Raw genomic sequence first — 14,965 nt, forward strand, 5'->3', positions numbered from 1 at the left:
GATTTCCTGCCTGTTGGGCCCTGTCCGAGGACTTCTCCAGATAGGGCCACAGTATCGCTGGACCCCCCCGTCTCAGTCCCAAGGTCTTACACTGCTATATTATTGTGCTGGTGGGAGTAGGGTCAGTTCTCCTTCTCCAGTAAGTTATCCTTCTCCACTATAAATCATTGTTAATATGAGGAATGCATTTTCTGAATTTTCCCGGTCTCCTCCCCTTTTGAACTTAGGAGGGCATGAGGTCCTGGCCCACATCTGTGGAGTACCTGGCTTAGGGGACCTGTTGCTGTCCCTGTCCAGAGTCCTCCTGATTGTGTTGCAGATTGAGACGATGCCTGACGATTTCAGCTGCCACTGTGCTGACACCTCCCCCCTCCCCTGTGTTATCCCTTTCCTTGTCCGTCAGGTCATGCTTCTGTTTAAATAGACTCTAGACTCATCCCACATGCATTTATTAATTATTACAATTGTAATCTTAATATGTTCACCTGGCACAGCCAGAAGAGGACTGGTCACCCCTCGGAGCCTGGGTCCACTCTAGGTATCTTCCTAAATGTTGGCATTCTTAGGGAGTTTTTCCTAGCCACTGAAATTCAATACTACTGTTGTTTGCTGCTTGGGGTTTAAGGCCAGGGGTTTTGTAAAAGCACTTTGTGACATCTGCTGATGTAAAAAGGGCTTTATAAATAAATTTGATTGATTGACCCCCGTAGGCCTTTTCTATTGCATTGTATCCTATTTTTTCCCCTGTTGGTGCAGTAATCTTCCTATCCGCATGAGTGCGGTAATTCGGAAACATTGAGAGGACGAAACATATTTTTTTGGACGAGTAAGAAAAGAAGCGTTAATAACATTTGAGATTATTCACGTGAGTGGTTATTCAGGGAGAATGTAAATCTTGTTTGCGGTTAATGATTGTCTTTGTACTTTAGCCTTATTTGTCAAAGACCTGCAGCGCCAGGTTTTATTTGAACATGAGTATTCATTGCATAGAGTTTATGTCTGGGATGTCGTTCAAGTTTACTTAGCAGTCTAGATATTGTGCTGGCATCCAAGTAGGACTGACGTTAGCTTCAGAGATATGGTGAGATAAATTACATTTTACCAGCCAGCAAATATGGCGACAACTTATGCAAAACGTCAATAACAAGGGTAATGTCTCAATTTATGGACCCCGAAGAGAATACGCCGTTGCTCAATGGCGATTCTGACAGGTGAGTTGTGTTGCCAGTTGTAGGAGCCTAACGTAATGCTATAACTCTAATGCTGTTTTGCAGTTTATCGTCAGATGTCCACACTAGCCCTCGGCTCAGTCGTCATCGTCAAACATGGTGTTCTAACGGTACCATTGTATTGGTAACAACTAGTGTATTCAGTTTGTCCCTTCACCTTCATAGCATTGACACCCGGGATGACGATTACAAAAGCAGATGGAGGTCAATCCGGGTCATGTACTTCACAATGTTCCTTAGCAGTGTTGGTAAGCGAATTGGACATCACTTGTTTAACCCTAGCCTCAAGGCCCACCTTAGTTGTCAAAAAAGTGTGTGTGTGTGTGTGTGTGTGTGTGTGTGTGTGTGTGTGTGTGTGTGTGTGTGTGTGTGTGTGTGTGTGTGTGTGTGTGCGTGCGTGCACAGAACATGGTTAACTCTGGATATAGCCTGGGTCTAATTATGACTTCTGCTAGGTTTCACCATTGTCATCACATCGTTATGGCCCTATCTGCAAAAGGTGAGATTGACGCTGTTTCTTCTAACCTGTGTAATTCAGTCTAGTTCTATCCAAGTATTATCCACGCTTGTTACACCTCAGCCCGTAGGTTCTGCATAGCACTGTTTTGCACTGGCCAGATAAGTTTCAAAACCAATTGTTTGACAACTACTGTAACCCCCCCCCCCCCGCCCCCCCAAAAAAAAGTCCCTGTGCTGTCTCACTTATCATAGTCAGCCTTATATTGGGCAGCCTTCTGCTTTAGACGAGAAGTAGAACAGAACTGATTCTAAACATACATCATTATTTGCTTGGGGGGGGGGGGGGGGGGGGGGCGGGCATCACACATTTATATGTAATGCCTCATTGGTTTAATATTAAGGACACCACCCACCGCGGCCCCTGGGCTGTTAAGACGGGTGCCGGGCAACGCGTCGAGGGGTTAGCATGATGGCTAAATACTAGGCAGCTGTGAAACCCGGTAAACTGTTCTTGGCCTAAAAGCTGGTGCTGCTCTGCTGTCTTTCAATGTTCCGTGTGAATATATGAACCAGTTCTATACTTGTATCTTCATGCTCAATTTTAGAACTGAAAAGGAGAATTGAAAAAGAGGAAACAGACTCAGCTGTCTTAACAGTGCTTTAGGAGGAGAAGGTCTTCTGAAAGTCTGACATGCCTGTCCTCCGCCTTGTGTCCAGATTGATGACGGTGCCACTGCCGGCTTCCTGGGCTGGGTGGTGGCTGCCTACAGCCTGGGACAGATGCTGGCGTCCCCCCTCTTTGGGTTCTGGTCCAACCACAGGCCCAGGAGGGAACCGCTGGCCTGCTCTATTTTCATCAACTTGGCAGCCAACGTTTACTACGCCTACGTCTACCTGCCCACTTCGGAGAACAAATACCACATGCTCGCGGCTCGAGCTCTCATAGGCTTCGGAGCAGGTGAGTGCCAAGTCTAGGATTTGGTCGGGAATTGAATCCCCGGTGTTACCAGTTCGGGGGGGGGGGGGGAGCTTTCTTACGCCCCGCCTGGGCCTTCAGATTTTGTTTTGTTAATTTGCCAAATTTGCTGCATTGTTTGGTAGCAACTCTGGTTTGGGTGCTCTTGTTGGTCCTATCCGATAGGTAACGTCGCGGTCGTTAGGTCCTACGTTGCTGGGGCCACCTCGCTGAAGGAGAGGACCGGCGCCATGGCCAACATGAGTGCCTGCCAGGCGCTCGGGTTCATTCTGGGTCCAGGTACGGCGGTTCTGTTTCTCATGGTTTCCACTAGATGAAGTGATAATGGTTTATATCTTTTAAATCGAATTAAAGTTATTCAAAATCTACATTTTAAGGAGGCTAGTTGTGTGGATGGCATTGAAGGCCCAGTGCTCATAATAAAGAAGTGTGCAGGTGCTATTTGGAGAGAAAAAATATTCCTGGAAAAAAAAAAAACAGGCTATGCTTTCAACAAGATATTGGCTTCAACGCGTCGCCCGTCGAACCAGTTTAACAATAAAAGCGAAAATGGAAAGGTGAAAGTGGAAGTGCACGCATCACTGAACACAACGGAGGAACCGGTGAATGAGTCCACCTTGCTTACGGTCAAAGTGACAGTGTCTATACTGTAGTAGAAGAGGTCGTATAATGAAATTGAGGCTTGGAACGGTACTGCATACACAGGTCAATGTGACTGATACAATTAGATAATACAAATGCATACACACGACCTCTAAGAGGTAAACTATATTGGCATAATGGCCTCTACTGGCTTAGTAATGCGGCCTGTATGACACAAATACACTGGCTTAGCATAGTCTAGATCGGTACGAATCAGTGCATCCGAGACTGATTTTAAACGTAACAGAAACTATAAGGAGACAGGCTGACGCGTGGTTTTATTTGTCAGCTCTGCAGGCTGCTTTGTCTTTTATCGGTGAGAAAGGCCTCAGCGTGAATCTAATCGACCTCCAGCTGAACATGTACACCGCTCCTGCTCTGCTAGCTGCCCTCTTCGCCGTCGTCAACGTCCTGCTCGTCCTATTCCTACTACGGTGAGCGGCTACGTTCGAACTGTTTTACGATATCTTATTTTGCCGATTTTGCTTTCATTATTTTGATAGATGCATTGGGTAAAGATGGAGAATACTTTTATTTATTTATTTTTTTGCTGAAAGAGCAGCGGCCGGGATTTCAACCCATGCTCCAGCAGTGCCTGTACAGGGGATTAGCTCGCAGGACCCCCGCTCACGCACTTGGCCATTATCTGATTGCGTTGACTTGTCAACAACCGGTGGAATTATTCCTCTGTTGGAGCGGGTTAATAAAGCTCTTCCTTTCTGCAGGGAACATCACGTGGACGACCATGGAAGACACACCAGAACCATCAATTATGGCTCAGAAGGTACCTGCTTTTCTAGAACTCTTGTCGAATTGCGTGGTGATTGTCTTTGAGACATATGTAATTCAGATGGCGTGAAGCTGCGACACGAGTGTCAAGACATTTGGTTGTAAATGGGTGAAGCCTCTGCTAATGTTGTCACAACGAAGATGAAGTGAGGTTGCTTGGTTTGTTTTTTGAGTCATCTTCTACCACTCTGCAGAAAGACTGGACGTCAGCCAGGAAACTGATGGGGACATTGACCAGATCGCTGTTGTGACCTCCAATATTCTGTTTTTCATCATCATGTTCATTTTTGCTGTCTTTGAGACGTATGTAACCTTCAGTCTCGCCACACTGAAATATTATTATAGTAAGAGTAGTTGTTGGAATATTTTGAGAAGGATGCAATTGATTCAAAAGTCAAACGTGTTATTTGTTAATATAATTCAATTGTTTCATGTTTTTTTTGTTTTTCTGTTCACCAGCATAGCCACCCCTCTCTCCATGGATATGTTCTCCTGGACCCGGAAAGATGCGGTTCTGTACAACGGCATCATATTGTCCTGCATCGGCTTCGAGTCAATCCTGGTGTTTCTCGTTGTAAAGGTCGTCTCTCAAAGGTGAGCCGTTCAGGGACACTTTTCATATGATGATGATAATGGTAACCTGTGTTCAAACACGACTTGGGTCCCTCGTACTGAGCCTGGTTGTTGAGTGTGCGTAAGAAAGGGTCTGTTGTCTTCCAGGATTGGGGATCGTCCTGTGCTCCTTGGAGGCTTGATCATCATATTCTGTGGTTTCTTTGTGCTTCTCCCATGGGGGGACCATTACCCCCAAATCAGGTGGGCAGGTACGGAACCTACCAACCGGGTTCAGTTTGTGGCCAGTAAGGGGACCTCAGTGATGTAACGTTAGCCTGGTGTCTTAACAATTTAAATTTAGGTTCCCCTTCTTTTGATTATGAAATTAAACCGTGAAGCATGTTAGCTGCCCGGTCATTTTGTGATGACCGCATTTTGGGTTCACCCGCACCGTGTTTGCTCGTCCCTTTCTCTGGGAAAACGCAGACGTCCGGAATGTCACCCACAAGACCTTTGACCCCAACCCGGCCTCCAACGGCTCATTCGAGCCGACCGGCTGCCCCGCCGAGCAGACGTGGTGCCAGTACACCCCGGCGGTTCACCTTGCACAGTTCATCGCCGCCGATGTCCTCATCGGGGTCGGCTACCCGGCTTGCAACGTCATGTCCTACACCCTCTACTCCAAAATCCTCGGATCCAAGCCTCAGGTGGGTTCTCATTCAGAACACTGACAAACAGGGCCGGCTCTAGCCTTTCGGGAGCCCTAAGCAGAATTTGATTTTGGGGGCCCCCTAGCAGTCAGGGGCCCTAAGCCAGTGCTTGTGTGTCTCGTGCCTAGAACCGGCCCTGCTGCCAATAGTGGGCGTGTGGATGGACAGTGGGTGGGGTCTGTTAATGTTTTACTGAACACATAAAGGGGCATTGATAGATCAAAGTCCTTGCGTTGGTGTTTCTGTCGTTCCTCCACTGTGTTTCGCGGGTGACTCTGGGCCCATTGACGTGACTGCCAGCTCTCGCTGACCACACTTTCATTGCAACAAAGGAGGAACTGCTTTTGCTCTTTTACTGCTGCCATGCACCAACAGCTCTTTATTTGAATCAACCATTCAAATTTATTTTCATCAGCAGGGTGTTATTACAAAACACCCAGCCTTACACCCCAAGGAGCAAACAACAATAGTTTATTTTGGTCCCGTGCCTTGCGTTTTAAATGGACATGCATTTCTAGATTTTTTTGTGCAACATCATTTGTATTGCTTAAAGTATTGTTAAAATAGCTTTCTTGCAAGAATGGTCATTAACTGTTAATGTATTGATGACTGGCTGTAATGGATGTGACTGTGCTCTTATGATTTAAGAAGTTACTTTAAGATGCATACCAGGTAGTCATAGTGGATTCAGTCTCACACAGAACCTTGCAGCTCCCCAGGGATATTTTCTGGTACCGTAATCAAACCACATTAAATTAGACTTGAGCTTTTTCAATAGTTTACTTTTTGGATTTCAGCAGTTGGACAGGATTACATGTATAGTGAGTAGATTGTAGTAAAGTAGTTATTGACTCACCGCTTTTGAAGGAAGGACTTATTTACCAACTCTTCACAGAAACAGCAAGACAAACTTTATTTAAAAAAACATTTTTTTTGGCATTACTGGACAGTAAAGATTGAAGAAAGAGAGGGTATTTTTGGTCAAGTACAAACCCATGCTGCAACAGTGCCCACCAAAAACATTTATATTTTTACGATTCACATTTTAATAACTAATGAAAATATATCTACAAACAGAATGACAAGAGTTGCCCGTGTTGCTTTCTGAGTGGCTGGTGATGGAGGATGTGGGTCTTGCTGATACTGTCTCCCTCCCCCGACCCCAGGGTGTGTACATGGGCTGGTTGACCGCCGCTGGTAGTGGAGCTCGAACCCTGGGCCCGGTGTTCGTCTCCCAGGTGTACACGAACCTGGGGCCGCGCTGGGCATTCAGCCTGGTCTGTGGCGCGGTGCTGGGAGCTGTTCTCCTCCTGGTGGCTCTCTACCACAAGCTCATCGCCTTCTCGTTGCGTTACGGAAGGATCCGGGAGTAGTAGGTCTAGGCCCACCACTCACACTCTCAGACTTTTTTTTTTGCCAATAATGAAGAGCCTTCACTAATAAAGCTCATGTTGCTACGGGTGTGTGGGGAGATTTGTCACAAGGTCTTAGTGTGTTACTTGGGTTTGATATTGAAGAGGTTTTGGTGACCAAAGCGTTCATCAAGAATAAATGGTAGGGTCATTTTCAGATCTAGAAATTCTCTATAAGGAAAAACTTGAAAGGTACTACTAAAAGAAACTATTGGGGTGTGGGACCTGTGAAATGATGGTGTGGGATGTCTGTCAGAAACGTCTTTGATGGGAACTGTGATGCGTTGAACTTTTGATATAAATGGATGGCTGAACTCCAGTTATTTATGTTTGTTCAAGTTGACTAGTCGGTAATCAGTACCAGTATTTGAATGTTTTTATTTTTTTCAGCCCGAGTTACTTCTGGTCTGTGGACTGTTCAATGATTTACTTTGAATAACATTTCATGGTTAAAGTATTTATTTTTTTCTCAGTCTCTCTGGCACTTTTCATTGCTCTCTTTCATGTAAGCATTGTGCATTTTAAACCGAAAATTTTACTATGTGAACAATGTGAATACCATTAACTTCAGATTTCATTCTTAGTCACCCTCTTGCCGAGATTCACATCGCATACCAAAAATATTAATCATTAAGAAAATGTTTTGTTACTCACTTCTGCTATTCTCAAACAGAAATGTTTAGAATGCGAAAAAACATTTAGCGTTATCCTCTCCCCACTATTGCAACTAAAAATGTTTAAAAATAAGAAAACGACCCGGAAGGATTCACTGGAACTGTGGTTCATTTGGCTGTGTGTATTCGAGTAGCATCATGCTGGCAACATTAGCGATTCCGTAGCAACAATAAGACTTCGGGTTTTCGGATTTTACCTTCAAAATAAAAGTCCGAGGTAAAACGCGATTTTAATCAAATCTATTTGCCACTTTTCTTAGTGTATATTGTAAAATAAATTGTAATTTTGCAATTGTTGCTGGCGTTTTACTCACTGCGACATATATAATAGTTTTTTCTGTATGAGTCAATATTTATTTCATATCCATTGAGTTACATTGTGGAAAAAGAGGGTTTGGAAAATATTGTGTTGCTAGATGTACCACACCATTCCCTATGATTAGACAGCTTTGTCTTACTCTCTTGAACTTTTCCTACATCGCTGTCTCTGTGGAACATTCAAACGTTTATGAGCTGTGAATATGCATTCCATATTCAATCATTGGTATTGTCTGAATTTTGCCCTTGGAAGGTGTTTTAATACCCACTTTTTATTGAAATGACTCTTAAACATGATCACATGAATTGTTGTCAATGTTTTGAGTGGTACATTTTCTTAAACAATTAAACTCAAATTGTCAGCTTTGAAGTAATACATTGGTTTCTTATTTTGTAATGTCCTAATTTTCCCGACCCGGAAGTGTTTCTTTATTGTCGCTCACAAGACGCTGATGTGTATTCGTTGGAAAAAGTAGAAGAAAAAAAGTGTGCTAGAATCAAGCGGTATGGACACCCCACCGTAATAGCTAGCGAATAAAAATGTAATTAATAAATATATATACATAACGTTATTTAGATAAATCATGTCTGGAAAAAGATTCGTAAATTTTACCGGAGTAAAACCGGGTAAGAAAGCACCTTTTTAATAAACAACGCAAATGTTTGGTTATCAACAAGGACCTGCTAGCAAACCTCTAGCTTCCTGCTACTACTACTAGTGCCTGGATTCTTTGCGTTGGATAAAATTTGCTAACTTTTAGCCTGGCAAGTTACGTTTATATTTTGAATTGATTTGCGCAAATTCTTTGCAACCTTGTATATTATACCATAACTTGCCTCAAGTTAAAGAGATCTCTAAAGCCTAGCTCGCTTAGCAACTAATAAGCAATAGTCAACGTTGCATATCTCACTGATGTGCACCTGGGTCCGACGACAAATATTTTAAATTATCCCCTGCCCCCACAAAAGATCCTTGAAAATAGAAGTAAATCGATAAATGTTAGGCACTAAAAAAAGCAGGCATTTACACAGAACGTCGTCCGTTGTATTGTTTGGTTGCTGAAATGCATATTTAAACATTTGAAACAAAAAAAACCCCGTAAACTTCGGTCCGTAGCTGACTGTGATTTGCTGACATTTGTGTTTTTGTTACCCACAGGACCCAGAGACGTCCATATGATGGTAAGGACGTCTGTTTTTAACAAGCTTTTCTTTTTGTATCCGACCAGGGACCACGGGCTGCTATAAAGTTTTTCGCAGTTAAACCATTACCTCGTGGACAAGTATTAAAGGTGTTCATACTTAAGCAAAGCTTGACTGAAAACTAGTGGTGGGAAGGCTTTGGCCCCAGCAGGGAATAGTAAATCTGCCCTGGTCCAGTGAGATGGAAATAGAAGTCTGAGGCAGTCAGAGGAATCAATGCACTGAGGAAAGATGAGGCCCGGCCTCCAATTAAAGCTTTTGCTATCTCCATTTTTTTTGTATTGACCCCACTTGGTAATCAACCCAAAGCACAGTTATGTGTTGGTGTGTGTGTGTAACTTCTTTGCTCCTCTTCCCCACCCCCAGCCAGTAATGGATTTTGTAACATTACAGACCCGTGGGCTCAACATTGGATTTCTTGGTAAGTTTTGACATGAAACGCAGTATTTAGCGCTGCCGTAGTTAGAATTTAAAAACATTGGCTGCGGTGTTACTCCAAGATAAATGGCGCCTCAGTGAAAGGCAATGTCACTGGCTTATGGGTTTCAACAAAAGGATGTACTGCCATATTACTTATTTAAAGTAACTGCTTATTAGGCTGCTTACACAAGAACTCTTGCTCTTTTGACATAGGTTATGACTTCGCAAACCATGAATATTCCCAGGGTGATGATGACGATGATGAAGATTATGATTTTGAGGACCAGCGAGGCCCAAAGCCATACTGTGGATTTTCCAAAAACTTCTTAAGTAACTCAAGCGCTTCATACCAAATGCCTCGCTGTTACAATCCACCACCTGAACCAAAACCATCTCCAGTAAATGTGAGTACAGCAGTTCTCTGTAATAGCTGATAGGAAACGTCTGGTCATCTGTTTCATTTTCTAAAAAATTTCCCCCTTTGAGCAGTATGCTGAGAGAGCTGCAAAGTTAATAGAAGAGGAGCAGAAGAGCAAAGAGAAGGCTGAGAAGAAGCGGATTAAGAAATTAGTGAGTTTAAGTGTGATGGACATGGACTTATTTCCCCAACTGACTTATCACAACGTGAGTGTGGGTTTAGGAAAGTGCCAGATTCAAACAGAATTCCTCTTTCTCAATTTCTGTCCCAATAGAAACAGAAAGAAAGAAAACGTCTTGAGAAGTTGAAGAAAGAACAAATTAACCCAACTAAGGATGTAGCGGTAATGCTGGTTAGACCAATTATTATTTTTGCTAATTTCGGTTTGAGTATGTCAACATTGTTAATTGTTGAATACCAATTTCTGATCGGCTTGAAGGGCGTTCACTGTTTTCCGCAGAATGCACTGGCCGTCGTTCGTTATCCCATTAGTTACCCCGATTTCCTCTTGTAGCAGGTGAATAGTGACTTTTCGCAGCCCAGTGCAGAGGAGAGTAAAGCCGTAAATAACGAGTGTAACAGGACGAGTGACTGCCTGGACGGGGCTCAAGCCCTCAGAACGCAGGACTCGTCTGATACAGACAGCGGTGGAGGGGCCAGTGAAGAGGACGTTCAAGAGGCAAGCATCTGTAGTGACTCTGAGGTAAAAAGGACCCACTGACCCACAGTGTTGAACGTAATGTTTTGGAACGGTTGCACTGGATGAACAAACCACTATCGAGTTGTGTATTCTGCAAGATAACCCAGTGGGTGTGTACTTCAGGCCTTGTAATGGAAAAGGTTTCTGCATTGTAGTGTCTTTAAGCAAGGCAGCGAACCCCGATATTGGTCCTGTAAATTGCTCTGGCTAAGAGTAATTTCATGTAAATGGGGAAAATTGACTGGTCCGTTATGTCGTCTTCAGTATTGACTTATGTATTTTCCCCAATTTCTGCCAGGAACTTGATATGACCAGCAGCTTTTTTTCCAAGGCTGCTGATAAAGCAAAGTGTAAACTTCAACAGAAGATTAGACCGGAATGGAAGGAGAAAAAAACAAGTCCAACTAATAAACAAAAGGGGAAGCCTACTGAAGTACACCAGGATGTGCAACAGGTGTGCCAAGATTTGATTCGTAGTTGATGCTGATGGATTATGTACCAGCTGATCATTACACATCCATTGTCGGTAAATACTGAGTATAAAGCAGCAATCGACTGAATGTACAAAGGACACATTCCGACACTGCTGTCACTGCTCGCCCGAAGGTTTTACAGCAATCCTGATAAATTATCTTAACCCAAATCATAGCAGAATGTCACGCAGTATATTCCCTGTAAGCATTATTCTGAATCTATATCGTCTTGTTTACACAGGCTTCTCCTCCTATAAACAACGTGGAAAATATAATTAAACGGAGTGCAGAGCTGGCAGGTGAGTTTGTCCCATGAGATGTGGCCCCGTCTGTTTAATATCAGAGAACCATCTTATTAATAAAAATACATGGTTCGGCTGTTGTGGAAAATCAAAACGAACTAGAAGTGATACGCTGGTGGTGATTCTTCCTCCTCTCCTCAGTCAAGGCTAATGAATTTGCTGCCATTGGACGTTATGATGTGGCTGTGGAATATTTCACGGCTGCAATTAAGTGCAACCCCAGAGAGTTCAGGTGAAAAATGTTTACCCTCTTCGCCATTTATCTGGAAGCGCCTGAACGTGTTGAAATGATCTACACTCCCTGCACGCCTGTGTTATTTGTGGAATAGCCCTTAGGCTGTTCTGGCACCTGTGACCAGTGATTTGGTTGGAATGACAATACTTTCTAAGGTTTAAAATTTTTATTTAAGTCGCACTTCATAAATTGACACGTCCACTTTCTACTGAACCTAAAACCTATTTTTAATTTTTTTTAAAGGCTGTTTTGCAACCGGGCCTTCTGCTATGAGAAGCAGCAGGACTTTGGGAAGGCCCTCGCGGACGCCGAGCTCGCCCTCAGCATGAGTCCCCGCTGGATGAAAGGGCTGTTCCGGAAGGCCAGAGCTCTTGCCGGACTGAAGGTAGTGACAAGTCTCTCACGTGTTGTGCGCGTCCCGCCATTTGCCTGGTCTGAATCTAACGGTTTACTGTTCCGACCGGCTGTTCGGCCATCTTACTGGGCTAACAGAAACAACTGTCCTTCCTGTGCAGAGATACGAGGAGGCCGTCAAGGCGCTGAAGGCCGTGTTGGAGCAGGACCCGTCCAGTGTGGACGCTGCCAAGGAGCTCATGACGATTCAGATTACCCAGCTCATGGTGACCAGACACCTTCCTTAAAATAACTGTAGTTGTCGTTACTCACACGTCCACTGTATCAGCTCAGTTTAATACGAATGATGGCTCCGCTTATGGTCAGTTGACATTAATTCTTTTGTTTTTAGGAAGATTTGCCAAATTGGTATGTAGTAGAATACATTTTAAAAAAACGCAGGAACTGCGTCTCTTACGTGTTGATTCCGTGACTTGTTGCAGGAATTGGGCTTTTCCCGGGAGCAGAGCTCCAACGCCTTAATCATTCATGGGACAGTGGAAGAGTCTCTCAAGGCCCTGTCCAAAATATCTGGTATGGTAACCTGTCGCCTCTCTGCGGGCACCACCAGACAAACCACCATTCAGTTGAGAATCGCATCTCACACACCTTGATTTCTGTCTCTCATCCGCTGTGTCCTGGTTTGTAGGGAGCCTAAATAACATCAGCTACCCGACTATTAGCGTGGCGCAGCGGGCCGAACCGGGTCGCATCCACAGCGACTCTGGTGTGGCCGTGCTCGCCTCAACTCCTCCGAGACCTCTTCAGGCCCAGCAGAGATTTAACCACAACCCCAAGCCCAACCACCAAGCAATGGCCGTGTCCAATAACCGTCCAGCGGAAGTGTAAGTGCGCCGACAGGGTAGGCTTTGCGCAGCCTTCGACGTGCCCTTCAAGTTTTCCCGACACCCACTCCAACTCTTACGTTGAAAATGTGTCACTAACCTTGTAATGTGTGGTTTAGCATTGTAATCTGATAGTTGCTGGTGCTTTTGTTTTATCCGTCAGGAAATTATATCCTGTTTGGGTTGGAAACCTGGTCCCTACTATAACTGAGGCCGTGTTAAAAGAGCTGTTCAAGGGGTAAGTCAACGGAACGCCACACAAGACCTCTACACTGACGCCCAGGGAAGTCTCAGAAAAAGAGCTTCCTAGTCAACTCTCAGAAAAAGAGCTTCCTAGTCATTAATGCTCATTCAGCCTTCTGCCAAACATTGAAACGGTGCCGATGTCCGTGTGGTTGCAGAGCCGGACACATTCATAGTATGAAGCTGCTCCGGCCCAAACGCTGTGCCTTCGTCAACTACGTCGACCCCGACTGTTGTGAGAACGCCATCAGTTTACACGTGAGTGTCGCCGCCTCGCGCGCTCGTCTAATGCGCTAGTGTTTGTCCGTGTACGGCATCCTGACCCGAGCATGTTTCCGCTGCATGGGAATGGCAGGAATCGTGCGAGCTCACGGCGAGGCAATACACTGGTGATGTGTATTGCCGGGGCTCAGGACAACTTGTCACAGGTGGGCTATGTTAATATATGACCACAGCACGTCCCTTTCATCGGCTGATAACCAGCTGCGGCTCTTGTTGAACCGGTGCTCTCCCAACACCAGACAATAGCCAATGGAAAATCATTGCCCGGTCTGACTTGTCCCGTTTGTGTAATCCCCCCCCCCCCCCATTTTAACCCAGGCTGTTGTGAAAATGGGACGACCAGCAGAAATGGGACGTTCAAGCGTTTAACTTGTCCTGTTTTCAAGAAGCTCAGACGGTTCCCCGTGCGTGTGCTTCTCACCATGCGTGTGCTTCTCACCGTGCGTGTGCTTCTCACCGTGCGTGTGCTTCTCACCGTGCGTGTGCTTCTCACCGTGCGTGTGCACCCAGACCCAGGGGGCCCCTAGACAGAGTAGGCCGTGATGGCCGGCATCATTTGAGTCTGGTTTCATGACAACTGTCTGCTGTCCTGTAGGGGAGGGAGGTGGACGGGGTCCGGATCTCGGTGCGTTACCCAGACAGGATCCCAGGCCACCTGGGCATAGCCAAAGACGCCCACAAAGCCGAGGACCTCCCTGTCGTCTCATCAACCAAGTGAGTTGCATCACAAGGTTATTGCAGTACAGACCCTGGTGGTTTTAAATGTGTAGACCGGTGGCTTCTTGATAGCGAGTGGCCTAATGATAAGCTGTGGGTACAGTGAAAATGACTGAATGGTGAATTTCTTTTTTGGATCTCTGTCCCCTGTAGGAAGGAGTGCTTCTTCTGGAGGAACCTGGGCTGTAACCGGGGCCCCAGCTGTCCCTACCGGCATGTTCTGGAACACCACGGCATAGACCGAAGGGAAGGGAAGACCGCCGCCCATTGAGCCTCCACTGGCTCACTGCTCGTGGAAGGATTCCTCAACACTGCTGAACTAATCATTCAGGAGTTGATGTTCTATGATTCTAAGCAGTGTTTACAAAACTTGATGATGGTTCATTTTGGATAATTTTTATTTTATTTATACATGGTAAGATTTTAGGTCGAGCAGCGATTGTTAGAAACAGGAAAGTGGTTTCACTTCTTACCTGCCCTGTCTACAAGACATTTTAACCCAAAGACCAATAGATTTGTCATGTTTTAAATTACTTGTATGGCTGATGGGATTTTATGCAGCTTACTAATGAACCTAATCAATGTCATAGCTTAACTAGCAATTTAAAGGGTTTGGAAAAAAAAAAGCCAAATAAGATAATGTGCACCACCTGATGTCTTAATTAGTGTGACACACTGAAAAATGTTATCTCCTGTAAATGTCAGTGACATTTGTCATATCTGTACTTAATGGTCCATATGTGTGACAGTATTTAGTAATTTGAAATGTTTTTAGGTTTAGCTTTAACGAATCAGTGCACCTCAGTCTCAGTTATGGTGAAAATGTGTGCCTCTCGAAGATTTCCTTGTAATGTATTTTTATCAAGGTACTCCAAACAGGTCAACGGTCAAATTGTTTCAATCAACGCCACTCTCACAGGCAAATCTTAAGATGAAAGACATATTTATGAATAAAGATTTCACACATTGT

General features: G+C 44.6%; 2 protein-coding genes across 7 annotated transcripts; both read left to right on the forward strand.

Moving 5' to 3' along the window:
* The first annotated feature begins 835 nt into the window (after positions 1-835).
* Positions 836-7,244, forward strand: mfsd8 (major facilitator superfamily domain containing 8). Of its 2 annotated transcripts, none has more exons than XM_010888086.4 (12): positions 836-1,211; positions 1,395-1,477; positions 1,685-1,728; positions 2,406-2,646; positions 2,830-2,943; positions 3,596-3,740; positions 4,032-4,090; positions 4,290-4,398; positions 4,555-4,689; positions 4,816-4,919; positions 5,137-5,357; positions 6,527-7,244. In XM_010888086.4, exons 1-12 carry the CDS (start codon positions 1,153-1,155, stop codon positions 6,731-6,733), a joined length of 1,521 nt encoding a protein of 506 aa, XP_010886388.2. In that variant the 5' UTR covers positions 836-1,152; the 3' UTR covers positions 6,734-7,244. The 2 variants fall into 2 exon arrangements, with proteins under 2 accessions (XP_010886388.2, XP_010886389.2); XM_010888087.5 differs by lacking the exon at positions 6,527-7,244 and adding an exon at positions 6,438-6,510.
* A 971-nt stretch (positions 7,245-8,215) lies between these two features.
* Positions 8,216-14,963, forward strand: LOC105020795. Of its 5 annotated transcripts, none has more exons than XM_034290704.1 (18): positions 8,216-8,268; positions 8,924-8,946; positions 9,334-9,388; positions 9,601-9,791; positions 9,877-9,957; positions 10,080-10,157; positions 10,320-10,508; positions 10,804-10,959; positions 11,220-11,277; positions 11,422-11,512; positions 11,759-11,900; positions 12,031-12,135; positions 12,352-12,442; positions 12,558-12,753; positions 12,917-12,991; positions 13,155-13,254; positions 13,874-13,992; positions 14,149-14,963. In XM_034290704.1, exons 2-18 carry the CDS (start codon positions 8,941-8,943, stop codon positions 14,264-14,266), a joined length of 1,851 nt encoding a protein of 616 aa, XP_034146595.1. In that variant the 5' UTR covers positions 8,216-8,268; positions 8,924-8,940; the 3' UTR covers positions 14,267-14,963. The 5 variants fall into 5 exon arrangements, with proteins under 5 accessions (XP_034146595.1, XP_010886392.2, XP_010886390.2 ...); XM_010888090.5 differs by having other exon boundaries at positions 8,230-8,391; positions 10,080-10,148; XM_010888088.5 differs by having other exon boundaries at positions 8,231-8,391.
* The last annotated feature ends 2 nt before the right edge of the window (positions 14,964-14,965 follow it).

Source organism: Esox lucius, chromosome 24 (genome assembly GCF_011004845.1).
Source record: "Esox lucius isolate fEsoLuc1 chromosome 24, fEsoLuc1.pri, whole genome shotgun sequence".
Taxonomy (NCBI): Eukaryota; Metazoa; Chordata; class Actinopteri; order Esociformes; family Esocidae; genus Esox; species Esox lucius.

What these genes read in the sequence shown, in the direction of transcription:
- LOC105020795 (XM_010888088.5), top strand. Translation starts at nt 8,349, where the DNA reads ATGTCTGGAAAAAGATTCGTAAATTTTACCGGAGTAAAACCGG. An exon ending in GCTCAACATTGGATTTCTTG is followed by an intron (nt 9,389 to 9,600) that starts GTAAGTTTTGAC and finishes CTTTTGACATAG; the next exon opens with GTTATGACTTCGCAAACCAT. An exon ending in TACACCAGGATGTGCAACAG is followed by an intron (nt 10,960 to 11,219) that starts GTGTGCCAAGAT and finishes TTGTTTACACAG; the next exon opens with GCTTCTCCTCCTATAAACAA.
- mfsd8 (XM_010888086.4), top strand. Translation starts at nt 1,153, where the DNA reads ATGTCTCAATTTATGGACCCCGAAGAGAATACGCCGTTGCTCAATGGC. An exon ending in GTAAAGGTCGTCTCTCAAAG is followed by an intron (nt 4,690 to 4,815) that starts GTGAGCCGTTCA and finishes GTTGTCTTCCAG; the next exon opens with GATTGGGGATCGTCCTGTGC. An exon ending in CCCCCAAATCAGGTGGGCAG is followed by an intron (nt 4,920 to 5,136) that starts GTACGGAACCTA and finishes GGGAAAACGCAG; the next exon opens with ACGTCCGGAATGTCACCCAC.